Source organism: Hemibagrus wyckioides, linkage group LG09, assembly GCF_019097595.1.
Source record: "Hemibagrus wyckioides isolate EC202008001 linkage group LG09, SWU_Hwy_1.0, whole genome shotgun sequence".
Lineage (NCBI taxonomy): Eukaryota > Metazoa > Chordata > Actinopteri > Siluriformes > Bagridae > Hemibagrus > Hemibagrus wyckioides.
This window is the reverse complement of record NC_080718.1, coordinates 10,022,126-10,049,925: the sequence shown is the minus strand read 5'-3', so window position 1 is coordinate 10,049,925 and position 27,800 is coordinate 10,022,126. Positions and strand designations below refer to the sequence as shown.

General features: G+C 38.7%; 2 protein-coding genes across 5 annotated transcripts in view; one reads left to right on the top strand and one right to left on the bottom strand.

Annotated features, from left to right (window-relative positions):
• fsip1 (fibrous sheath interacting protein 1) overlaps positions 1–27,800 on the top strand; it is a 68,411-nt gene that overhangs the window by 19,124 nt on the left and 21,487 nt on the right. For 3 of the 4 annotated variants that reach the window (XM_058398439.1, XM_058398440.1, XM_058398441.1), the window contains one exon: positions 15,797–17,911. The exons of the other annotated variant lie outside the window; for it this stretch is intronic. In XM_058398439.1, coding sequence (XP_058254422.1) covers positions 15,797–16,015 — 219 coding nt within the window. In that variant the 3' untranslated portion in view covers positions 16,016–17,911. Of the gene's footprint in view, positions 1–15,796; positions 17,912–27,800 lie in introns of those variants that run through there. 4 annotated transcript variants of the gene reach the window in all.
• Positions 17,158–26,544, bottom strand: LOC131358971 (thrombospondin-1-like). The gene is made up of 23 exons (XM_058398438.1): positions 26,332–26,544; positions 26,061–26,147; positions 25,348–25,907; positions 24,710–24,785; positions 24,510–24,602; positions 24,307–24,416; positions 23,920–24,045; positions 23,295–23,391; positions 22,973–23,146; positions 22,695–22,871; positions 22,380–22,553; positions 22,163–22,290; positions 21,927–22,079; positions 21,354–21,572; positions 21,160–21,267; positions 20,632–20,791; positions 20,435–20,553; positions 19,845–20,079; positions 19,525–19,752; positions 19,164–19,435; positions 18,969–19,066; positions 18,738–18,877; positions 17,158–18,590 (listed from the first exon to the last, which is right to left on the bottom strand). Exons 2-23 carry the CDS (start codon positions 26,122–26,124, stop codon positions 18,559–18,561), a joined length of 3,543 nt encoding a protein of 1,180 aa, XP_058254421.1. The 5' UTR covers positions 26,125–26,147; positions 26,332–26,544; the 3' UTR covers positions 17,158–18,558.

The following is a 27,800-nucleotide window of genomic DNA, read 5'->3' as shown; positions in this document are numbered from 1 at the left end:
TAAAATTTAATATGAGCAACTTTCTGACAATAAAAAAACAATAATAATAATAATAAAAGCATTTTATGAAGATGTTTAAAAAAGTCTAACAAGAGAAGAACATTAAACTCTAAAGAATGGATTATCTTTATGGAATTACTGCTGCTCCAAAACCAGCCTTTCTTAAGAGCTGCTCCCAAAAGGCTTCTGTGTGCTGCCTGGTTACACAGGAGTCTGCCAAGTCTGGCAATGTATAGCACTTCACACAATTTGATGTATGCCTTTGCTGTAGTGGAGAAAGTAGAAAATGTTACCCAGATCTTGGATAGTGTAAGAATTTTCCTAGGGATACAACACAACAGATGTTCAGTTTTAGGTCTGTGAAGCCCCTTTCTTTTTTATTTGTTTGTTTGTTGTCTGTTTAATGATCATGAGTAACAATAAAAGTGAAAAAAAAAAGCTAGAAAGGTTATTATGTAGGAAGGCAGCAGAAAATTGCAGCCATAAATTGTAAACCTATTGCAGGACTCTAGCAGTCAGTTCCAGGAATGAGGACAGTGTCCTTCTAATAACCTGCACTGTAACTGTCAGACCAAACTTCTGTAACTAAACCGGACTTAAAGACTACCTTAAGTAGGATGTTTTTCCTTCTTCACAATCAGTGACAGATGCAGAAGATTTTGACTGGGGTGGAGAAGTGAGACACAGAGTTACTGTGCATGATGTGACCTTGGAAAAATGAGCCGTAATGTCTGATTATGTGCAAATGCTATAGACCTACACACCCTATATGCTCATTTTCATCTTTGGGTTAGAACCAGCTTTCATGTGTGTTTGGGTTTAAACAGTGCAGTATTTGGATTTGTTTTTTCAATCCTCAGTAAATGTCAGGACATCTTTGCATAATAGTGTAGAAAAACCTTCAACATACAGAAACAGAAAATATAAATAATAACCCACAGAATAAATTGATGGTTTACTAAAATAATCACTGAAAAGACATTTAACAAGCTACTACTTGCCAAAATTCATGCTTTGCAGGTTCCTAATAGTAAACTATAATAAACTAATAGGTCATTTTTACCATCTGGTAAGTATTGGTAGAAAGGAAACAGAATTACAGCTAACAGAATTACAGTCTTATACTGATGGCTGCTGTGACCAACTCACAAAATTAGCTAATTTCCTTAAAACACACAGCAGCCCAATCCTGTGTCAGTCACTCCTGTGTAAGCAGCAATGCAAAAAAAAAAAAAGAAAGAAAAATTCTAATTACATAGAATAGTGCAAAAACAAATGAACAAACAAACAAACAAAAATACACTGAGTGAGCAACTCGAAACTAGACGACTGAAGATTAGAAATAATATCTTTTTCAGGTCTTCAGCTGTCCAGGTTCTGTGAGGAGTGTCTACCCACAGGACTGTGGCTCGCTCAATGTTTTTTGTTTTACACAACCCTCTGTATAAACTTTAGAGATTGTTGTGTGTGAAACTCCAAGGAGATCAGCAGTTTATAAAATACTCAAACCAGCCCATCTGGCACAAACATCTGGCACAAACCATGCCATTATCACAGAATCATAGAGATCACAGTTTATCTTCTTTTTAATATTTGATGTGAACATTAACTAAAGCTTTTGATCGGTATCTGCATTATTTATTTATTTGTTTGTTTGTTTATTTATTTATTTGCATTGCTCTTCTGACACATGACTGATTGTCTGAATAGATAACTGCCTGAATGTGCAGGTATTTCTAATAAAATGGATGGTCAGTGTATTACCAATGAAGTTTCAGCCTGTTTCTGAGCACGGTTTGGGGTTTCATAAGTACAAGGGTTTCATGTTTTATAAGTACAGCTAGTCCCTTCTTAATCCAGATGTTTTGGAAACAAATATTAAAAAAATGTTATAAAATAAAATATTAAATAAATTGTGCTAGTATGTAGTTTTAATATAGCCAAGTGTTATATATACAGTGCTGTAAAAAGGTTTTTGCCCCTGTCCTGTTTTGTTTTTGTTTGTTTTGTTTTTTTTAATTTTTTGCATATTTGTCACTCTTAAAAGATTCAGATCATCAAACATATTTTAATATTACACAAAGATAGACAAAGTAAATACAAAATGCAGTTTTTAAATGATGATTTCATTAATTAAGGGGAAAAAAAGCTGTTCAAACCTGCCTGGCACTACGTGAAAAAGTAATTGCCCCCTAAATCTAATAACTGGTTGTGCCACCCTTTGCAGCAACAACTGCAATCGCACATCGTTGTGGAGGAATTTTGGCCCAGTCTTCTTTGCAGAATTGAATTAATTCAACCACACTGGAGGGTTTTCAAGCATGAATGGACTGTTTAAGGTCATGCCACAGCATCTCAATCAGATTTAAGTCCGGACTTTGAATTGGCCACTCCAAAACCGTAATTTTGTTTTTCTTGAGCCATTCAGAGGTGGATTTGCTGGTGTGTTTGGGATCATTGTCCTGCTGCATAACCCAAGTGGGCTTGAGCTTGAGGTCACAAACTGATGGCTGGACATTCTCCTTTAAGATTTTCTGATAGAGTGCAGAATTCATGGTTCCATCAATTATGGCAAGTTGTCCTGGTCCTGAAGCTGCAAAGCAGACCCAGACCATCAAACTACCACCACCTTGTTCTTTTTATGAAATGCTGTGTTGGTTTTACACCACATGTAACAGAACACACACCTTCCAAAAAGTTCAACTTTTGTCTCATCAGTCCACAGAATATTTGCCCAAAAGTCTTGGGGATAATCAAGGTATTTTTTGGCAAATGTGAGACGAGCCTTTGTGTTCTTTTTGGTCAGCAATGGCTTTGCCTTGGAACTCTCCCATGGATGCTGTTTTTGCCCAGTCTCTTTCTTCTTGTTGAATCATGAACACTGACCTTAATTGAGGCAAGTGAGGCCTGCAGTTCTTTAGATGTTGTTCTGGGTTCTTTTATAACCTCTTGGATGAGTCGTCATTGTGCTCTTGGTGTGATTTTGGTAGGCCAGCCACTCCTGGGAAGATGTTTCAAGTTTTCTCCATTTGTGGATAATGGCTCTGACCATGGTTCGCTGGAGTCCCAACTGATAACTATTTTGTTTCTTATCTGTTCTTGAATTTCTTTAGATTGCCGCATTATGTGTTGCTCTTTAAGCATGCTTCACTTTGTCAGACAGGTTCTATTTAAGTGATTTCTTGATTCAATACATTTAGCAGTAATCAGGCCTGTGTGTGTGTAAAATGAAATTTAACTCAGTTTTCTAAAATAATGTAGTTAATCACAGTTCTTTCATGATTTAACAGGAGGGGGCAATTAATTTTTCACGTTGGGCCAAGTAGGTTTGGACAGCTTTTTTTCCTTAATAAATGAAATAATCATTTAAAAACTGCATTTTGTATTTACTTGCATTATCTCTGTGTAATATTAAAATTTGCTTTATGATCTGAATCTTGTAAGTGTGACATATGCAAAACAATTAAAAAAAAATATATATATACTGAATAAATAAAACTGAATAAAACTGAATAAAAAATGAATAAAACTGAATAAGCTTATAGAAATCTGCCATATATATATATATATATATATATATATATATAATATACAGGGGTTGGACAATGAAACTGAAACACTGGCCAATTTAGTGTTGGAGGTTTCATGGCTAAATTTGACCAGCCTGGTGGCCAATCTTCATTGATTGCACATTCCACCAGTAAGAGCAGAGTGTGAAGGTTTAATTAGCATAGAGTAATAGCATAGTTTTGCTTAAAATATTGCAATGAACACAACATTATGGGTGACATATCAGAGTTCAAAAGTGGACAAATTGTTGGTGCACGTCTCGCTGGCGCATCTGTGACTAAGACAGCAAGTCTTTGTGATGTATCAAGAGCCACGGTATCCAGGGTAATGTCAGCATACCACCAAGAAGGACGAACCACATCCAACAGGAGTAACTGTGGACGCAAGAGGAAGCTGTCTGAAAGGGATGTCCGGGTGCTAACCCGGATTGTATCCAAAAAACATAAAACCACAGCTGCCCAACTCACTGCAGAATTAAATGTGGACCTCAACTCTCCTGTTTCCACCAAAACTGTCCATCGGGAGCTCCACAGGGTCAGTGTACATGGCCGGGCTGCTATAGCCAAACCTTTGGTCACTTGTGCCAATGCCAAACGTCGGTTTCAATGGTGCCAGCAGCGAAAATCTTGGGCTGTGGACAATGTGAAACATGTATTGTTCTCTGATGAGTCCACCTTCACTGTCTTTCCCACATCCGGGAGAGTTACGGTGTAGCCCCAAAGAAGTGTACCACCCAGACTGTTGCATGCCCAGAGTGAAGCATGGGGGTGGATCAGTGATGGTTTGGGCTGCAATATCATGGCATTCCCTAGGCTCAATACTTGTGCTAGATGGGTGCGTCACTGCCAAGGACTACCAAACCATTCTGGAGGACCATGTGCACCCAATGGTTCAAACATTGTATCCTGAAGGCGGTGCCGTGTATCAGGATGATAATGCACCAGTACACACAGCAAGACTGGTGACAGAGTGGTTTGATGAACATGAAAGTGAAGTTGAACATCTCCCATGGCCTGCACAGTCACCAGATCTAAATATTATTGAGCCACTTTGGGGTGTTTTGGAGGAGCGAGTCAGGAAACGTTTTTCTCCACCAGCATCATGTAGTGACCTGGCCACTATTCTGCAAGAAGAATGGCTCAAAATCCCTCTGGCCACTGTGCAGGACTTGTATCTGTCACTCCCAAGATGAATTGACGCTGTATTGGCTGAAAAGGAAGCCCTACACCATACTAATGAATTATTGTGGTCTAAAACCAGGCGTTTCAGTTTCATTGTCCAACCCCTATATATATATATATATATATATATATATATATAAAAATATATGGCAGATTTCTAGTCACAGTTTGGTCTGTTCACTTAGTTTGAAAATAAAAAAGTTTTAGAAGGCTATTAAAACATCAGCAAAGCTTGCAGCATTCCTAAGAGCACTGTGAAATCCATTATGACAAAGCAGAAAAAATATCACACAACCGAGACATGACTGACTGCTCAAACAAGAAGGGCAGTTGTCAGAGAAGTGCCTAAGAGGCCAGATATGGCAATGAAGGGGTTACAGAGCTCACTGGCTGAAATGGAAGAACCCATGCAGACCATAACAATAGCAATAGCTCCTCACAGGTCCAGCCCCTATCTAAGAGTGGCCAGAAGAAATGTTCCAGTTCTAAGAAAGACTATATTAGAAAAGCTGAAATTTCTTGGAAAAAGATTTTTGTGGTCTGGCAAGAATAAATTTAAAAACATTTGATTTAAAATCAAAGCATAATATTTGGCCCAAAACATAGCAGGTAACATTCAGGTAAGATCACTCCTATGATCAAGTACAATGATGGAACTTTCTATCTTATTGCTGCTTAAGCTACTAAATGTTTATGTTTTAGAAATCTTGCTAGCTTCAGGTACAGGTATCCTGTCAGACGAAAAAAAAATAAAAAATAAAGTGAATAATAATAATCATTATCATCATCATAATCATAATAAAACTGAAAAAAAAAACAATTGCATATGTGCAAGGCTTTTACTTTAATCTTCAACTTCACAGAATAGCAGAATAGGACTGTGAAGCTTGTGGGCTAATGGTTGTCAAAAACTTAAAAACTGCAAAAAAAGAAAAGGAAAACACTTGAAAGTATCCCAAAATGTTTTGTCATGGGAAATGGTAAAATTATATTATTCTTGTTTTTGTTAGTCTTTTAAGGGGAACAAGTGCATTTGTGATTCACTATATATGTCTATATAGAGATAACATCAACACATCTTTATGCTAGTTTTGTTGTTCAGGGACTACAAAAATTAATATTAAGTCATTTGAAATTAAAACATAAGTAAGTGATTTAATTATGACATTATGAAATGCCACAGCTGAGAGATGATTTAGCCCTCAAAATATTTTTGAAGACAAGTGGGTTTACTGACAAGTATAATTTTTATATATTTTTTCACAGAATGAATGCTGGCTTATAACTTGATTTTGTTTGTCACAACATCTTTTTAAATGCTCAATACGCATCTTTTGTGCCACCTAGATACATCATTTTTATTTTTATTTTGGTTTGGCTTAAGCAAGCATTTGCACATAAATTTACTAAAAGATAAATGAGACCAATTGGGCATTTTTGGTCATTCTTAAATGATTGTTCTCTATCATCATTAAAAAAAATTCCAGAAATTATACAAGAATTATGAAGATGTGCTGCTATAGAGAGACCTTTTCGATTCACAGCAGCACTGTGAACAGCTGGTGCATCCCAGGTTTATGACAGATTCCAGTAATGTGCTGAGTGAACTGTTCTGATATTTCTGGAATGTAACAAACTCAAAAACTGAAGTAAATCTTGATGATGGCTCTTGTTGTGACCTGTGCTGCAGACATTTATCTAGATAATCCGCTTCACACCGTCTGAAGAAAACAGTAAAAAACAATTTCATACTTGTACAGTGATATATTTTGCATTTTGTGTTCTGACTGGCCTATGGGCACATGGGATTATTTGTGGCAAGAATTCCAAAGAGGCACCATTTTTAACTAACACGATTGATTGTCTTAAAGCCAAGGCTGCTTAGTTGTTAAGGATGCAGCTTTTTTGAAGTATTTCTAATTTACAAATCATCTTTTCTGGCCTAATCCTTCTTCTATGAACCAGCCTCCCAGCTCAAAAATACTCACAATGCAGTAAATGCCTTTTTGCAGCTTTTATTCCAGGCTATTAATACTTTCATCTATAGCTAGCTTGCTCTGCTAGGTTGGGTTTGTTGCAGTCATTGGGTGGATGGTGGTGGAGGCAATGGAAGATCATGCTGGAATATTCCTCTTTTTTTTAACATTCTTCGCATGCAATAAATAGCAACACAGTGCCTGAGATAGGTAATGTCTTATTAAAATTAACAGTGTAACAACATAATTGTACAAACTGAACATTTACTGATTGTTTTTAATTAAAATCCATTGTGAGTTCCTGTATGTCAGGTAATATTGGTATATATGTTTGATGCATAATGACATTCCTTGGAAATCTATGATTGCGGTATGATAATCTATGATTATGTTATGATTATGAATAATATATGAGGTAAATATGATATATGAATAATCCAGAGGACAGAGTAGACCTTATGTACCTTATGGACAACTTGTGTAAATAAGCTGTTTTAGAATCTCAAGCTGGTCTGGATAGTATGTTATCATCTGCCAAATGGCAGAGGAATAAAGAAACTATGGGTGGGGAAGGAGGGGTACTGCTAGATTTACTGGGGCAACAAATAGATGTCCTGAATTGGAGGTAGATAGATCTATATGTTGTTCTCTGCTTTAATATTCACTGCAGATCTAAAACACCAAATTCATTGAACAAGCTATAAGCACAAGAAATATGGCCAACACTATGCAACCTGCTCCCCAAGGGATACAATTTGCAGTGCATCAAGATAAAGTCATAAGCTGGGACTGTTTTGTGCCTTCTGAAATATTTAGTGCACATACTGTATAAAAAAGTCTGCCTGTACAGTGAGGGCAATTTTTGTTGTTATTTAATTTAATAAATGTGCATATATCCACAGCGTAAAAAGTGTGTTCAAAAGAATAAAAAAAAAACGATATGTTTCTAAAACATATTTCACATTTCAGTTCACTTTGCAGCATTGTGGTTGAATTTCAGTCTGTTCCCTTTGGCAAATCATATTTCATTCCCCAAGATTACAGTGGTCCCAGTGATCAAATCACAATTCCAAAATCCCTTATACATTTTCCATGGTATTTGTGTCAAAAGCTTGTCTAGGCCATGCAAATACTTCTTGAGTTATTTTGTTGTACATTTTGTATCTGTCTATTTGTTGCTCCATTCATTTGCCTTTTGATTATGTGTAATGTCCCAGCAACATTTCTATTAATTGCAATATTTCTTGATGTCCCCACCACTGTACTTCACTGTGGGTATGTGTTCTTGGGCTCATACACACAATTCTTCTTTCTCTCAATACAAGCTGAATATTTTAATTTAGTCTAAGTGTATACAGTCAAGCGGAAAAAAGAATGCGTACCCTGACCAACAAACAACAAAAAACACAACAGATTTCAATACGTAGTAATTCCCCCCCTCTAAAGGTAAACTAACATTCAGAAACAAAGTGGATAAGGACATACTTCTTCCACAATCATTAAGAGTGTTAGGCAGACAAGGTTAGCAGTGGGATTCACATAATTAGTCAATCATGTGAATATCTCTACAAAAGCTAAACCTTTGGTAAATTGGTGGGGAAAAACTATTGAAAATAGCTTGAGTATATGTCTATGTTTAACTTAGATATTACTATAATTTCTCTGTCAAAACACTATCATTTAGATCCTTGTGTGTATGTATGTATGTATGTATATAGTAAATAATTGTGTTGAGGAAGGTGTGGATATAAACCAAGAGGCAGCAGCTTTATTTAATCCTAAGTATTGCCACATTCCCCTCTCCCTAAAAGCTGCTATCAAACATGCAGGTGGTGAGCTCCTTTGAAGTGCCAGCATTCTGTTTCATAACACTTTTCCACAATGTAGAAGGTAAATTCTGTCTTTTTAGAGAGGAAATTGCAGATAAAAGCCCATGCTTTCTGTACAGTAATTTTGAAATACATGTCTTATATGCTGTTTTCATCCAGGATATGGTTCAGTGTAAGGCTTTATGTAAATGTAAATGTTCTATCAATAAACATAGATTTTCTTATATACTATATTGCCAAAAGTATTCGCTCACCTGCCTTGACTCGCATATGAACTTAAGTGACATCCCATTCCTAATCCATAGGGTTCAATATGACGTCGGTCCACCCTTTGCAGCTATAACAGCTTCAACTCTTCTGGGAAGGCTGTCCACAAGGTTTAGGAGTGTGTTTATGGGAATTTTTGACCATTCTTCCAGAAGCGCATTTGTGAGGTCACACACTGATGTTGGACGAGAAGGCCTGGCTCTCAGTCTCCGCTCTAATTCATCCCAAAGGTGTTCTATCGGGTTGAGGTCAGGACTCTGTGCAGGCCAGTCAAGTTCATCCACACCAGACTCTGTCATCCATGTCTTTACGGACCTTGCTTTGTGCACTGGTGCACAGTCATGTTGGAAGAGGAAGGGGCCAGCTCCAAACTGTTCCCACAAAGTTGGGAGCATGGAATTGTCCAAAATGTCTTGGTATGCTGAAGCATTCAGAATTCCTTTCACTGGAACTAAGAGGCCAAGCCCAGCTCCTGAAAAACAACCCCACACCATAATCCCCCCTCCACCAAACTTTACACTTGGCACAATGCAGTCAGACAAGTACCGTTCTCCTGGCAACCGCCAAACCCAGACTCGTCCATCAGATTGCGAGATGGAGAAGCGCGATTCGTCACTCCAGAGAACGCGTCTCCACTGCTCTAGAGTCCAGTGGCGGCGTGCTTTACACCACTGCATCCAACGCTTTGCATTGCACTTGGTGATGTATGGCTTGGATGCAGCTGCTTGGCCATGGAATCCCATTCCATGAAGCTCTCTGTGCACTGTTCTTGAGCTAATCTGAAGGCCACATGAAGTTTGGAGGTCTGTAACGATTGACTCTGTAGAAAGTTGGCGACCTCTTCGCACTATGCGCCTCAGCATCCGCTGACCCCGCTCCGTCAGTTTACGTGGCCTACCACTTCGTGGCTGAGTTGCTGTCGTTCCCAAACACTTCCACGTTCTTATAATACAGCTGACAGTTGACTGTGGAATATTTAGGAGCGAGGAAATTTCACGACTGGATTTGTTGCACAGGTGGCATCCTATCACAGTTCCACGCTGGAAGTCACTGAGCTCCTGAGAGCGACCCATTCTTTCACAAATGTTTGTAAAAACAGTCTGCATGCCTAGGTGCTTGATTTTATACACCCGTGGCCATGGAAGTGATTGGAACACCTGATTCTGATTATTTGGATGGGTGAGCGAATACTTTTGGCAATATAGTGTATCTAGCTTTAGTATGGAGTTTATTGAAGGCAGCATAAACAGCTGAGATTGTAACTCAGAATTCAACCACCACTAGCACAACCCACTCTATATACCTTGCATTATAATTTATTGTTTATCACTTGCATTTACACTGATGGATAGTACTGATGTCACTTTTGGACTGCATACAATCTTTACACTTCTTAAGGATATCATCTGTATGTATGTATGTATGTATGTACATATATACACCGGCCAGCCATAACAGTATGACCACCTGCCTAATATTGTGTTGGTCCCCGTTTTGCTGCAAATCCAGCCTGATCTGACGAGGTATGGACTCCACTAGATCCCTGAAGGTGTGCTGTGGTATCTGGCACCAAGATGTTAGCAGCAGATCCTTTAAGTCCTGTAAGTTGCAAGGTAGGGCCTCCATGGCTTGGACTGGTTTGTCCAGCACACACCACAGATGCTCGATTAGATTGAGAACTTGTTGTTGTGCTCATCTAACCATTCCTGAACCATTTTTGCTTGGTGGCATGGCACATTATCCTCCTGGATACCCTGACTGGTTTGCGGCTATGCAGCCCCATACACAGTAAGTGGCGATGCACTGTGTTCTGACAACTTTCTATCAGAACCAGTATTAAATTCTTCAGCAATTTGAGCAACAGTAACGTGTCTGTTGGATCAGACCACGCGGGCCAGCCTTTGCTCCCTACATGCATCAATGCACCTTGGCTGCCCATGACCCTGTTGCCGGTTCACCACTGTTCCTTCCTTGGACCACTTTTGATAGATACTGACCACTGCAGACCGGGAACACCCCACAAGAGCTGCAGTTTTGGAGATGCTGTGATCCAGTCGTCTAGCCATCACAATTTGGCCCTTGTCAAACTCACTCAAATCCTTACACTTGCCCATTTTTCCTGCTTCTAACACATCAACTTTGAGGACAAAATGTTCACTTGCTGCCTAATACATTCCACCCAGGGCCTAGGATGCATATCAGATTCGACAACCCAACCCTATTTTTATACATATTATTTTTAAAACTAGTTTTCCATCTAACATCTTAAAAATATTTAATGGTTAGAATTTTGAACGAGTTGAATCTTTAAACACAGTGTCTGTTAGTTTTATAATCACACCAATACGATATGTATAAAAGTGATATTTTATATATATATATATATCAAATGTCCTATCACATACAGTAAATATCAAAATGTTTTTACTCGGTAACTACACCAACAACCAAATTATATTAGAACCTCTTGACTATCTTTCAGCCAAAACTAAACTATGAAATTCTAATCATAAATTTGATAATCAAGGCTATTTGAAGGGAAAGTAGTCAAATATATAAAATTATATTTTATTATTATTATGCAAACACTGGTGAACTTCATAGTGAGTGCATCATGGGGGTAGAAATGTTTCTTTGCTTTTACTTTACTGTGCCAAATAATAAGTCTGTATAAACTATTCTTTTAATGAAATGGACTTTTTGTAAAGAGAATGTCTATCCTTTTCCACATCTGATGATTGTACTACCATTTGCCCATACCTCTAACATTTATTGTATTTTAGTGTGCAGCCTAACATTGGAAGGCACACACAGCACACAGGAATCAAACTTTTTGTTTCAAACAGTGATCTCGAGACTTCACACCAGCAGTTAGTATTTAACATGTCTATGCAATTCTTGTACAGCTTGCAGAGATAGCCCAAGAGTTTCTGCAACTGTTTTAAGTTTGAGCGTGTTTAAACACATAAATCCCTGATCCAAAGGCATGTTTTCCCCAGGCCAACACAAGATTCCAGCACAAGAAAGTCAGTGTCAGATCCTGACCACTGACCTACTTTGCATTTTTCATAGACTTTTCATAGGGTTTTTATTATGGTACATTCTATCATTTAGGGTCAATTATTCTAATTTCCCAGTGGTTGGGGTTTGATTTTGTGTCATGGTAAAAAAAAAACTTTCCTGAGAACTTCTGTTATAGTGGCTACTTTTAGTATGGAAAGACTACCATTTGGGGTTTCATGTCTCAGACAACAAAAGTTCCTGTCATGCAAGATGAGAGAAGGTTGAATTTAATTCTAAAAGTCTAAAAACATACATCAAATTTGTGGAGCCTGTCTTGACAGTTTAGAGAAGAAAAGATTAATATAAATAAAGTAGAAGAATAATTAGAGGTTGAACCACAGTGATTGTGATTATTACAGGTAAATTAATCTTGTCATTATTGCCTATTACAGAATCAGCATGCAATGCAATATGATGTATGACAGCCAAGGTCTGGGTCAAAAATGGATGTTTGGTAGGCCCTATGGGGGCTCAGATGAGACGATCCACAGCAGGAAGAAGAGCTGCCCTGTATCATTGTGTATGTCTGTCTGTAATGGTTCAATGTCAAGGTCAAGTGGTTTATTTGCCATTTGTACATGTACAGACAGTACGAGTGCATAGGAATTTTTGTGCAAAATCTCTAGCTCTAGTCAGAGCTAAGAAGAGAGAAAGGACTAACAAATAGTTATAATAAATAATAAAAAGAGAGCTGCAAGGGTGTACACATAATAAACACTATAAAGTACAATATAATACACACTATATAATAAATAAAATGCAATAAAATAGAATAAGATGTAAGCTATGGACACTATTATTCTACAAATATTGAAAAATTTTTTATTGCAGTGTATTCTCAGATGTAAGTAGTGGGTGGATAAAAAAACTGAGGTAAAGATTCTCTGTATAACAGATAATTAGAGATATGACAGATAAAGATAAAGCCTTGTGATCTTACAAAGATGAGGAAGACATATTCTTTCCTTCCATTATGTCTTTTGCCATCAGTCTGACTGTGGCTAGAAAGAAGCTGTTATAAAAACATGGTTTGTGTGTGATGTTACTGACTGGTCTGCAATGTCTCAGGTTGTATTGTTGATTGTTTGTGTCTGAGTAAAGAGTTAAGCTGGGTGGTGTGTTTCCCTTAAGATCTTCTGTGTTTTTTCCTGCAGTGTTGTATGTAAAGAGTGTCCATGAATGGAAGGTGAGTGGCCAGTGATCCTCTCTGCTGGATCATTAAGTATTTATAACTGGAGAGACCTCAGTCTCCTTGATGAAAAGAGATGGGGGATTCCTCCTGAAGTCTGTGATTGTTTCTTTATCTTGTCTACATTGAGGATGAGGTCATTTTCCAATCCATAGACAAGAATGTTGTCAACGAGTTCCTTGTACCCTGACTTGTCCCCACCCTTGATGAGGCCCAGGATGGTTATGTCATCTGCATACTTTATGGTGACAGTGTTGTTCTGGCTGGAGACACAGTTATAGGTGTACAGGATGTAGATTTTGGGGCTGAGGAAACAGCTCTGTGGTGTTCCAGTGCTGATTGTGAGCTCAGTAGAGACCTTGCCTCCCACTCTCACCACCTGTGGTCTGTCAGTCAGAAAGTCTAAGATCCAGTTGCAGGTGGGAGTTTGAACCCTGGGATCCTTCAGCCTGATGATCAGATGGTGTTGAAGACAAAACTATAGTCCATGAAGAGCATCTTAGCATATGTTCTGATGCAACAGATCTAGGCACTTCTTGGCAACTGGTGTAATTGCCACTGGCCTAAGTCATTAAGGTGGAGGTGTCTAATTTCTGATGGAGGGTGTCTCTGCTTAGTCTGTCGAATTGGGCACTGAAACAGTTGTTTCATTGAGAGGTTGTCTAATAAGGTGGTATCTTGAGTCTCAGTGTTTATGTTTCTCCTGTAGTTAATGACAGATTGGATTTCCTGCCATATAGAATATGTGTTGTTTTGCAAGCAGAAATTTTCTAGTTTATGGGAGTATGCCTGTTTGTACTTCTTCTTATGCCCTAACTAGAAAGCTTCACATCTGTTCCTGATCTTCATGTGTATATCCACATTTTCATCCACATCTTAGGTGTATCAAAGTCACCCAATCATACATAAGGTTGGTCCTTACAGTGGTTCTAAAATGATGCACAAAAACAAAGACAGCTGTAGAACTAACAAGAGCCTGACTCAAGAGCTATGCAACTTACATTTTTATAGGTTTTAGCTCAAATGTGCTGCTCAGCTCTCTCTCTCTCTCTCTCACTTTCATATTAAGGGGCACCTGGAGACACAGAAAGTCCACAGGCACTGCTGTCTTATCAGGCAGAGCCAGGCCAATTTGTCCCAAGAATTAGTGGTTGGGTGAGGTGATGACTAACCAAGCCTTCAGTTTATGCTTCTGTCCCAGAAAATAATACTTACTGGCATCACTGAATCAGGCTTTGATGGATGGTGGTCTGGTTACACCTCAGGTCCAAGGCCTAATGTGTGGCCTTTTATCTCACTGACACCTGCAAACTTTCACCTGCAAACCAGTCAAACCAGTCACTTTCACTTTGCCCCAGTCAAGACTCTATCTGTGTAGAGAGAGAGAGAGTTAGGGAAGACATCAGAGGTGAAGTAGAAGGATGGGAGGAAGGGGTAGGGACCAGGGAGCTGGTTTGAGGGGAATTGGCCTCCATTTCCATGGGGCAGGGATGGGGAGGTTGGGAAATGAGAGAAAAAGGGGCATGTCTGACCCTGGATATTTGGCCACATGGTCCTGTGGCACTGGGCTCATTGTTCCACGCGCTTGAGTTGGCAGTTGGTGAACTGCTCCAGCATCACAAGATTGACTGGGTCCTCAGCACCAAATTTCTCTGCCAGCAGCTAATTTTGACAGGAGTCTCAGAGCTGTTGGTTGAATGCAAAACGTTAGTGAGCATAACTAAACTAAACAGTCATTTTTAGGGGTGTGGCCAATCCATTGCAAAATTGCCCACTGTAGGTCTGGGTATTCCAGCATGTTTGTGATCAGAAGCTGGGCATCCCCCAAACATAGTGGTAGCAGTTGGACTGCCCAGTGTCCAGCCTCTGAAGCATTCTGCATTCCCATCTTCAGCAGTGTGAAGTGGGGCAAGGCTTTCCAGTTCTCTGGAAGTGCAGTCTGCAGGAAGGGCCTGGTGTTGCATCTAGTGGATGCTGGCAAAAGGTCTTGACCAATTCAACAAGTAGTAAGGACTCCATGACAGCAAATCTCCCTCAAAGTCCTGGCTTGACACTTTCATAGTTTGACAGTTTTTTTTCTGTTTCTTTACTTTTGCTTTTTACAGATTTAGCTCAAACACACATGCACACACACACACACACAAACAAACAAACATGCAAGGAGGGTTGGGACCATTCGTCTGGGGGTTTGGGACACATGGGCTTTCAGGGTTTGGGCTTTCGAAAGACACAGGTGAGAATTAACCTTGCCAGTGTGACCTTCATTCTCTCCACTTCCAACACTTGACCAAGCCCCTACTGCCACATAAACCTAACCATAAACAAGCTTTATCAGTGGGCAAAAATATGTCATCCATTGTTTCATTTTACTTGTTGTTTGGTTAACTAGTTTCTTTTTCTATATAGTCTCTTAGCATTCAATGGAATTGCAATTCTTGTTAGACAAACAAGCAAATATTCTCTAAATATACAAATAAAATAAAAGTAAGTAAAAATCAGTAAGTAAGTAAATCTGGGTCCAATATAAGTAGTTTAGATGGCAAAAACATGTCACCAGAATGTGTGTTCTCAGGTCATGTAACATTTTAGGATGTTACACTACCCCACTCAAGCTCACTCTAGTTGTCAGAAGTTAAAGTTCTTGAGAGTTAGTTTGCACTCACTAGCACTGTGCATTAGGCAAATTTGTATTTCCCTGATCTGTCTTGTTTGCACCTGCAGAGTTTGACTGAGGAGCAAATTAAAAGTTTGCTGATGGAATGTGAGATGGCCTGGAGCAGAAGTTCTGATTCAGGAACACAAGGTTTCTCAGACCCCAAACTCTACTGTTCTGTAGATGGACAAATAATGTCTCTGCTGGCCAGCACGCCCCGTCTATCCAGTTCTGCTCTATCAGAGTTGCTACAGGAAGCTGCTGGAACTCCAACCAGTCTTGTCTAAGAGCTGAGAACTCAGCAAGTCGTCTCACATGTGAAGCAACAGCCCTAATGAGAAATGAGAAGCTAGCATAAATGTGGTAAATAGATTTTTTTTAAAGTATGTTTTTATACAACAGAAGTTTTCATAAGTTTGTTATAATATTTCCTATGATTTGTAAAATATCGCAAAGGATGTGGCAGCAGAGGATCTTAATTAAGAATTACTTTTTAAGTTCTTAACTGAAATATGACAGACAAAATTAATTTATTACAGCTTTAATTATATGGAGAAAATGTTCCAGTCATGTTTGAAGTTAATTTTGACTTATGTCACTTTCCCAGTAGTTGTTTTATATCCTGGCTGTTTTTTTTTATTTCCAGCAATACAGTGGTTGATGTGTATTGCATGTGTCTTAACTGACCTGAAAGATGCTCAATATTTTATTTTAAACATGTTAATCTTTTCCCAGTAAAGTTATTGTCAGTCTTTCAACTGCTTTCAACTTTTTTTTGTACAGTAAATTTATGTACTAAGTCCATTTATAGCATTTTCTTATCTATTATATGTTGAGAGTGTTGGTTAAACTGCATGGGTATGGCATAATGTCAGCTACAAGGCAAATTGCAGGTATATATTAATCTGGTCATTGTAACATTACAGTTATGTAGCCAATATAGCCAGTTTATTTGGAACACCTGCGCTCTTTGTTCGTGCAATTATCCAAGCAGCCAATCAGGTGGGTAGTAACACAATGCAGTACAAGAGTGCCAGGTGGGCTGGTTTGAGTTTTTCAATATCTGCTGATTTCCTGAAATTTTCACGCACAATGAGTTTCTAGAGAGTACACAGAATGGTGAGCAGCAACCTTGTGGCAGAAACACTGTAGGTAAGATGAGAATGACCAGACAGTCATCTAGTTTAGGGAGCTGTGGGAATGTCTGATGGGAATGGAGAGTAGCTGTTAAAACAGTAATAGTCACAAAGTCAATGTGTTTGGTTCTGGTTTTAGATCATTGAGGAGGAAAAGATACCAAAAGTAGTGCACTTTTATGATACATAGCTGAAAGGTTGAGAATTAAAAAATAGAAAAGAGTTGAAATAGAATTATTTTTGGTTGTTACAGTGGATAATTTAATTCAGAGCTCCAAAACTCAGACAACAGCTTAATCTTTAACCTTTTATTGTTTGTTTGTTCTTTGAAACATAACAGACAAGTAAAAACAGCATTTCTGTAGAAATTTTAAATATAAAAATATAAGGCAACCCTCATAGTACAAGGCAATCCTCAATGAAGGGGGGTGTCATATAACAACAGCAACAACAACAATAAAAACAACAACAAAAGACAATAAACACATCCTCACCTCACTGTGCAAACTGTTTATACATACAGAACACTTCCAAAAACATCTCACACTTCCTGATAAATTATTTAAATAGCACATATCTACAAACATGAAACTGCAACTTCAAATACATCGAACATCAATAATAACTTATTATTTAAAAATGCATCATTTATTCACTAAGCACAAGAAGAAATCATTTATGCCCTGTAGGAGTATTTAATTTGGCAAAAAATATTTTGTATTATATACATTTTGAAAACATATGATTGTATTACATTTGCTAACTAAATAAAAAATGTAACTGATTTATATTCTAGTATGAGGTATTATTTGTATATTGTCTTTCCTTGCTGTTTAGAATGCAGAGCATAGTACAAGCATGACTAAAAACTACAAAATGGTTTGGATTTTGGATAAAAATCATTACTATTTAATATGTAATAAGAGAAATTCTATAACGATCCAGTTTGTTCTCAAAGATTTATCACACACGCTCTCTCTCTCTCTCACACACACACACACACACACACACACACACACACACACACGGGGTGTCAATAATATAAATTAGTACATTGTGACAACTGGAATGTCTATCTGCTTGTTACATAGTAACAGGCAATAATAAATTTCCTATGTAGATATGGTCTAAATATTGCTGTAAATAACTTGGTACATACTGTTTTGCTCTGAAATATTGATGGAGGTCCCTTTAACCCTGAGCACATCAGAATGTATTTAATGCCTCCAGAAAAGGGCAAGTGGCTTTTCAGTTAGCACACAAACATCAAGTGGGATCTTTCTGACAAACATTCATACAAAAAACACTCATTTGCTTGAAGTAACAGACATATTTCTGTGTACTAGATGGACACAGAACACATATTTTACTTCATATTATGAGAGGTTTCTTTCTCTCAGGATCATAGTCCACAGCAGATCTGTACATTTAAATTATAAACAATAACTCTTTTTTATGGTCCCCACTAACTCCTGTTAGAACTGGTGAAGTATAAAAAAGGTTTTTGCTTCCCTGTTCCATGCAGAGATGATTTACCTGCTTTTCTGCAGGCATATGATTGTCATCCAGCTGGTATTCATTCAAAGGTCACATTTCCTTGTTTCTTTCCTTTTGTTTCCTTGGTTCCACCATATGCTTGTTCTTTATGCCTTGTCTTATAACACGCATTTTTATGTGTAAGCAATGAGATGGTCTTAAAAATTCATCCTGTTTCTTTCAGAATCCTCTGAAACAAAAAGAACAGGCAAAACAAATATTAGTACACCAATCTAAAGTGTTTGCATCTGAAATATATTTCTATCTATTATAAACTTATATATATTAAATACTTATATTTCATATAAATATTTCTACAAATGAATAATTAAATTACCTCGACATTCATATTTGAGGTCTGAGAAGTAAACCATCTCTTGAGAGAAGACGAATAGACCAAGTCTTCCACCAGCATATGTCTTGTCATGTATATTTCCGGAATCTGCCATGACTTTCTTGCCTTCATACATGATGACTCTGGAAAAAAAAAACAGAAAAATGACCAGGTGTGAGCAATGGGTTTTCTGTTTCTGTTATAAAAGAAAATAGTTTTAAGATGGACACTAACCTGATAAGTCCACTATTTGGTCTATGGATCAGTTGCCATCTGTAAGCAGTGAAATCCTTCCAGCCAATTTTCTTGGGATCATGCCACAAAGTACGCACCTGAAATTTAAGAGGGGATGTAAATATCACAATCTTCAATAAACGATCTGATCTAGCATTTGTAAAAGATATTTTTCAAAGGTCAGATGCTATTTACCTGTCCTTCTGTGTCTCCCGTATGCCACAAAGCATTCCTAAGGTGTTCTCCTGGACCAGTGGTAGAATTAACCACTTTGATAGAGAGTCCAGAGTAGCCCTGAGCTCTTGTGGGTGTGTGAGACCAGTAGGTCTGTGTGATCTGTTTCCACATCACTACATAGAAGCGGGAGCTGGACTGATAGCCAAACACAAATCCAGCATAATCATCATCTCGGTCAGTATTGATGAAGAATGTTCCACTAAAATCCACAGCATTAAACTCATCATATCCTGAGAGAAAACAGAAGACAATGCTGATGGTTAAATGATGCTCTCATTAAGGTTTATTGTTCTATTCCACTGATTTTTAAGGCACTTACCAACAGCAATGCCAGGGTCGCAATTGACTGTCTGAAGAAGCTCTTTACCCTGATGTCGGACCACCCAGTTAGGGTCAATTTGTGAAGTTCCTGTAGGGTCTAGAGGAACCATCTGGAACCTACGGAAATCTGTTTCACTGATGGCAAAGTTCTCTGGACAAACATCCAAAATATCAGGGACATTGTCTTGGTCAAAGTCATCCTTGCAAACATCACCACGTCCATCACCTAGAAGAAATGTAATGTTTAGGTCAAACTAAGAAAGTAAAAATAAAATTAAAATTGTCATAATTTTTTGATGCTATTAGAATTGTGCTTACCATCAGAATCTAACTGATCTGGATTAGGGGCCAGTCTACAGTTGTCTTTTTCATCAGGCACACCATCATTGTCATCATCATGGTCGCATGCATCACCCTTTCCATCTTTGTCATGATCAGCCTGGTTGGCATTGGGGATGTATGGGCAGTTGTCCAGATTATTCTGGTGACCATCGTCGTCAATGTCCTGATTGCTGTCGCATTTGTCACCCACATTATCTGAATCAGAGTCAATCTGTAGGAGGAAAATAATGAATGAAGCTGTTGTGCAGATCATCATTGTGAATGGCTTCTAATTAGTTTTGTAATGCGTCAATAATTCCGTGGTTCTTTCCATGAAATGTCATTCTCTGTCTTCATGCCCACATGGATAGAGGTGCATTCATGGCTTATGATATAATACCACAAAAATGTTTCTGTTTAACTTTTGTTCTAGATTATATCATTGTTCAGTTCTATCTACTTAGAAATACTTGTAAATAAGTTGTAAAAGTACAACTGATTTTAGGTTTTGAATATTATCTGTTGTCCTTTATTCCAAGTTGTAAAAAATAGCACTGGAAAAGCATGTCAGGAATAGAGTGACTTACCTGATCAGGGTTGTGCTGTAATGGACAGTTGTCACAATGGTCTCCAACCCCATCATGGTCAGTGTCTCTCTGGTCAACATTGTACACATATGGGCAGTTGTCGTTTTCATTCAGAATACCTGAGCAATGGATTGTTTGATTAACCAGGGTATATTTGGACTCTTCCCCGTTATGCATTTGCTAAGCTTGACTCTTACCATCACCATCAATATCAATTGCACAAGCATCGCCTTCTCCATTTTTGTCTGTGTCAATCTGGTCTGGATTGCTGTTATATGGGCAGTTATCACAGCGGTCACCGACTTCATCTTGGTCTTGATCAGCTTGTCTTGGGTTGAAGACAAATTGGCAGTTGTCCTGTTTGAGAGAGAAACATGTTTAATACTGAAACATTCTGTGTGCAAAAGCAAGACAAATGTAATGTCAAAAAGATGAACAATTTTCTCCATCAACATGAATACTATATGCCTACAGACTGCAGAATCCATCTGTGTTTGTATTTCAGATCTGGCTCTAGAGTACGTGCTATTTATTTGTCCAGTTCATTTTCCCCGAAATAGAACTTTAAATCATACACATAAAACCAAAAGGTTTTAGAACACTGACATTATGCCTATTATTGTTATTGTTGGTAGACTGGTTCATGCCTCCACTTTTCTTTAATTCCTGCTGTACTTTGTATAAACAAGCATTGCATGGGAGTGGAAAAAGTCTCTTCAACTCACCCTATCATCAGGGATCCCATCATTGTCATCATCATAATCACAAGCATCTCCGATTCCATCCTTGTCATAGTCCTCTTGTCCAGAGTTGGGAAGGTCAGGGCAGTTGTCCTAAAAGATTGAGTTTGGATTAAGGGGTTGCATCGTCAAGGCGATTTCAAGGTGGTTTCTAAGCATACACTCAAAAAGACAGTTACCTTCTTGCAATGGTAGGTGGCATTCTCAACACAGTGGAGATCAGTGTTGGGCCAACCATCCAGGTCAGGGTCCTCTCCACATATATAACCATTACCAGCATAGCCTGGCTTGCATTCGCAGCGAAACATGATGTCAGAGAAAACGCCCAAATAAATACAATTGGCCCTTTTGTTACAGTTATGGCTGCCATCCTCACATGGGTTCCTTGGTACACAGACCTAGAGGAGATATGATATGACTGAGCCTTAATTTCTACATATAAATGAACAGCTGCATTTTTTTTTCTTGCTATAATTTAGCAGTTACCAAACTGAGGGCTCCACAGAAATCTCTTTACTTAATACATTTTAATTGTATCAACTGTTAAAAGTGTCATGTGTTATTTCATAAATGTTAAATGTATTAAAAAATTATTACAATATTATTAAGTTAAATTCATGCAAATCAATAGCATATCACAGTTATCCTGCATACTCATAACAAGTTTGTTTTAAATGCAATGAGACAAGCCCCAGGCCTCTATGTGCAGGCATCTCTACTGAGCAGGGGGGACTGAAGTTAACCTCTCTCACCTGTTTGTTGGCCATTGCTTGCTCACTGCTTCTGCCAAAAGGCTGAGCTCCAGAGTAGCGAGGAGGACATGGTAGGCAGTTATAGCCTGGATTTGTGTTCTCACAACGATGGACTCCATTGAGTGTGAAGCAAGCATCAGGAACCATTTTGCACTGAGGACACAAAGTTACACTTAACAACTCATGGTATTGTCATTTGTGACACATGTATTAGATTTTCTTTACAATGTTCATACCTCATCGATGTCTTGACAATGAATTCCATCTCCAGTATAGCCAACTGGACACTCCCCACACTTCCAGGAGCCATCAGGAAAGCTGGTGCACTTAGCACCAGCAAAGCAAGGGTTGGAAAGACAGCCATCTATAGAAAAAAAGAGTCAGTTAAGGTTTGCTGGACAATTTTGGAAGTAAAAGTAGAATAAATTACAAAAAAGTGATTGTTCTGCTTACCAATGGGACAATCTTGAGAGCTGCATATACGGGTGCCTTTGGTATCGCCGATGCACTCTTTTCCACCATATTTGGGCACAGGATCGTTACAAAGCCGATGTCTGCTCTGCAGTCCACCGCCACAAGTGACAGAGCAAGAATCCCATAGTGACCATGGCCCCCAGCCTCCATTGACTAAGTCACAGATAGTAATTTATGTGTGTCAGGTTACATTTTGTTAAATACTTTGTCATCTATTGATTTTTTTTTTTGATTTATAAATAGAATTCATTACATTTCCTTTACACTAAGAATAAATGTATGAAAATTTCTCACTTGGACAAGGGGACATCTTGCATGGTTCTGTCTGCCTGCCTTCTCCTTGACAGTCTTTGCCTCCCATTTGTGGGGTGGGTGAGTTACAGAGACGTATGCGAGTGATGACACCCATGCCACAGGTCACTGAACATGAGGACCAGGGAGACCAGTGGCTCCAGCCTCCATCTTGCTTGACTGCAATACAAAATTTGAACCTTAGACCTTGCTTTTTAAAATATCAAATTTACATCTTGTGTATAGAAAATTTCCAAGTTTCCACATGTAATATGACTCACAGCGCTTGTCACATTCCTGCAGGTAGCAGTCTCTTGTCTGCACCGACGTGCCCTCACAGTTGCTGTTGATGCGATCACATGAGCGCCCCCGTTGCTGGATGCCACGGCCACAGGTAACTGAGCAGTGGGTCCACTCAGACCATGGAGACCAGCCATCATCAGCATCATCATTCACTAAAGAGGGAGAGAGGGGGATAGAGTTTGTTAGTGCAGATACCAGCCGTTTTTAATAATAATGCTATAATATATTACTAAAGAGTTTAGACAAATCTAGTCATATTAAAAAACAATGTATTGGCAACATTAAAAATGTCTAACTTACAAGTTCCACAACGTGGGCAGCATTCACCATCAGGGACAGTGGCATTGGCACAAGGCATAAGAGGGCAGGAGATTTCCCGGCAAATAGTGGCGGAGTTCTATAGAATGGAATATCGCACAGGTTATTAAGATTTACACTTGAAATGATGTGTGTGGTTAGGCTACACAAGATAAGGTCTATAAGGTCTATAATTGGTTAAGTAGTGTTCTGCTTATATTTCTCTTATATTTCTTTTTTTGTTTGGACAATAAACCTTTCATTGTCTAAACAACGTCTTGCTCAGATGACCTTCATTCAGTTTTGTTGTAAAACTCTACATCCCGATATGATTGTTTATAATAAGATTAGCAATATTTCAACACTTTCTTCTCATTACAGACTAGACTGACTAAAGTGCAAGTTTCCTACGATAACCAGACTGATTCTGCAAAGTTCACACAACCACAAGCTTCCATTTGCATCTCATTATGAGCCAACAGGTCAGTTTTTCACTACTAGCTTACTGAAACTTGCCCATAGTGGAAAAAATGAGAAATTAATTTAGTGACTTTTAACTAATTGATCTAAAAAACAATTGAAATATATTTGATTGGGTCATCTGCTATGGTTCTAGCTGCAGGCTTACCTGGCAGGTGCAGTGAGTGCAGCTATCCACCGTCCACTCATCCTTGTCTTTGTAGACAATACCATTGTGCAGGCACACCCCACTGTATTTCTTAATTTGGTTCTTTATTAGAGCATTTTCTGTAGTCTGGAAATGCACAAAGTAAACATGATGTTTTAACACAACTACTGCATTGAGGACAATGGTTGCCTTTTGCAGCACGAGCATATGATGCAAAAGAACGGCAGAAAGAATAATGAGAGATTTTTGTTATTTGCATGAGGCTAAGTTATGGCACAAAAAAATGTAATTATGGTACAAGTAGCTTGGCAGTTGAATAGAGAGGTGAAGAGAGACTGGCAGAAAGAGAGAAAACACAAGATGAGAACAGCTGTTTCTAATACTCACCACTTGGTGGAGCTGATTTGACAGTTGCTTAACAACCACACCAAGTCCCTTGAGCTCCTTAAACATGCTGGCCAAGTCATCACAAGAAAAGCCACAGATGTCCTGGAGATCTGAGACACAATAGGAAAAAGGTTGGTTCTGAAACTCTACAAGCCAGTAAAGAATGCAGAGTATGAAGAATAAAAGAATGTGAAAAAGCCTACCTTTGGTCTTGTGTCCAGTGTAATCTGTGCGTATTGCTGGACTGGAGCCATTCACTGGGTTGTCAAGGGTCACAACATCAATGACGAAGGAGGCTGTCCAGAAAACAAACACTGATGTTGGCACTGCTTACTCTAGCTTTGACCAAAAATGATTCATTTCAGAACTATGTGGGGTTTTCGTGATTAGAGTAATTACTTACAGCTCTCACATCCCATGTTACGAAGGATTGTCTCCAAAGTGGTTCTAAATACAAAGCGTGCATTCTGAAGCACTCCCTGTAGAGAAAATTTGAAAATGGTGAACTGGAGAAAATAAAGAATAGGTTCCTGTAGGTGAAGCAATTTTCATATTACTTGCAGTTATTTAATAGTACTGTCAGTTCAGGAGTTGCTAAACCAGTGTTTTCAGTCAGCCTGGGTAGCAGGGCCCTCCAGGCAGTCCACATTTTTACTTTCTCCCAGCTTCTAACATACTACAACAAGCTGTTGGGATGTGTTGAGAGCTGGGGAAAATGAACAGTCAGGAGGCCCCCCAAAACTTTACTGGGAAACTATTAAATTAATTAAATTACTAAGATACTATTATTGATTAAAAGATTTATAGATTTACTCAAGTTCATGACATGCAATAAGTATATAATATTAGCAGAATCAGATGTGGGTACCCAGTATACTTAATCAACACAGAATATGATGACAATACAACAATTGGTCAACAATTTATCTGGATACCTTTATACATAATGTGTGTATGTTTGTAGACTAACATTACCAAACATTGCTAGGTGCCTTATTAGAGGAATACACTTAACAGGAATATAAGTTCAGAAGCACTTACCATAAATCTGCTCTTCACTGCTCCTTTTCCAATCCTAAGGACAGAGACATCAGCCACATCCTGTGTCAGAATTTGGTGAATAGGCACATCTAGTTCCCTTGTGTTGATCTCTTCACAACCAATATAGAGCTGCGCACGGTCCTCTTCCACAAATAGGGTGATATTCTCCCAGCTGCCACTGGCCAGTCGTGCATCTTCAATTGAGATCTCATGGTGCCCGCTTGCTGTGGCATAAATCAGGTCTAAAGTATTGGCATTTCCATTTGAGACAAGCTCAAAAATGGAACCAGAGCCATCTCTCCTCTCCACAGAAAAGAGGCTGCCCCTCGTCTTCTTGGCTTGCTTGAGGTTGGCCACGAATAGGAAGCCTTTTTCCTCTTGGATGGAGTAAATGAGATCCCTGAAGGAGCGCTCAGGGAGGGCAGGGATCAGGTTTGGGTTGAGGATTTTGTAAGCAGGGCTGTAAGGGTCAGGTCCCTTCACTAGGCTCACTCCATTATGTTTTTTATGTACTTTTGCGAGCTCAAATAAGTCATACACGCTGTTGTCTTCTCGGCTCTCTGTAAACGGAAAGGGGGAAAGCGCAAACAGAAACACGCATTTAATAATCTTTGCTAGTGAGACGCGTGGACAGCTCTGTTACTAGACCCTCACACTTCAGACAGGACTTGAGCTTGATATTTACATAAATAAATGTCCGTTTTATTTCTCACCTGCTATTCCGCTGCCTTGTGAACTCCACAGCATCAGCAGTAAACACAACGCGGTCAACATCATGGTCAGATCTTAACTCAGATGCACTGAGAACAAGCAATATGTTTAGAGATTTACTATTTTAACCTTTTTAAAACCATTTTTACATTCCCATATATGACTAGAACAAAAAAACTGAACTGATCAAACTTAGACACATACCAAGATCGATGCAATTTTTTTTATATTAAATTTCAATCATATAATGTATATTTTACTTGAGACACTCACCTGAAGAACAGATATCCCTAAACGATATATTAAAAATGGTGTAGCTTAAATCCTTTTGTCTCGAACTCCGTAAGCCTAAAATCCAAAAAGTTTATTTAAATAAACAGTCACTAAGTATCTCACGAAAACTTTGTCCAGTAGATTCGATAGGCTATTCATTCATACTGTCGTTTCTTTACGAAGTTCACATCTAAGCCTTTACTACAGACTTCAGTACTGAGCAAAGGCTATTTAACCAATTTCTAGACATTCCTAAAATGCCGTCTCGGCCAATCAGAAGGTGCTAGGGGGAAAGGGGGGGGCGGACTTGCAGCTTACGTCACGATGTGGTAATAGCCGAGGAAAATATGCAGTCCGTCGCACTTTCCATCAGCGGATAAATATTTTAAAGACGCGTTCAGGCCAACCCCACGTTTCCTGAGAAACTTTTCAGAAGAATAAAATGTTACAGTCAATTTTATGGTTGTTCCTAACTCTAATACGTTTGAATTGATTTTGAATTTCATTCAATATTAGGTATCCTAATATATATTCAATATACACTACCAGTCAAAAGTTTGGACACACCTTTCAATTCAATGTTTTTTGTTTAGGGATTTATTTTCTACATTCTTGAACAATACTGGAGATTTCAAAACTATGAAATAACACACATGGACTTAAGTAATCCATATGTAATGACGACAAAAAACAGTCAGTTGTTATTTTAAGACACGAAGGTCAGGTGTTCTGGAATAGTTCTTGCAAGAACAGTATTGTCAAGTGCATTTACAAAACCCATCAAGCACCATGATGAAACTGGCTCACATGAAGACCATCCCAGTAAAGCAAGACCAAAACTTACCACTGCAGCAGAGGAGTTCATTTAGAGTTCATTTAGAGTTACCAGCCTCAGAAATCACCAATTAACAGCACCTCAGAATAGAGCCTTTATGACGGATTTACAGAGCATCAGTAGCAGACATACACTATATTGCCAAAAGTATTCGCTCACCCATCCAAATAATCAGAATCAGGTGTTCCAATCACTTCCATGGCCACAGGTGTATAAAATCAATCACCTAGGCATGCAGACTGTTTTTACAAACATTTGTGAAAGAATGGGTCGCTCTCAGGAGCTCAGTGAATTCCAGCGTGGAACTGTGATAGGATGCCACCTGTGCAACAAATCCAGTCGTGAAATTTCCTCGCTCCTAAATATTCCACAGTCAACTGTCAGCTGTATTATAAGAACGTGGAAGTGTTTGGGAACAACAGCAACTCAGCCACGAAGTGGTAGGCCACGTAAACTGACGGAGCGGGGTCAGCGGATGCTGAGGCGCATAGTGCGAAGAGGTCACCAACTTTCTGCAGAGTCAATCGCTACAGACCTTCAAACTTCATGTGGCCTTCAGATTAGCTCAAGAACAGTGCGCAGAGAGCTTCATGGAATGGGTTTCCATGGCCGAGCAACTGCATCCAAGCCATAC

Excerpts from the sequence above, each read along its gene's own strand:
- LOC131358971 (XM_058398438.1), bottom strand. The coding sequence starts at position 26,124 with ATGATGTTGACCGCGTTGTGTTTACTGCTGATGCTGTGGAGTTCACAA. Across the intron at positions 23,392-23,919 it reads GCACTCACTGCACCTGCCAG|AACTCCGCCACTATTTGCCG; the intron begins GTAAGCCTGCAG and ends TCCATTCTATAG. Across the intron at positions 19,067-19,163 it reads CGGGAGACACAGAAGGACAG|GTGCGTACTTTGTGGCATGA; the intron begins GTAAATAGCATC and ends CTTAAATTTCAG.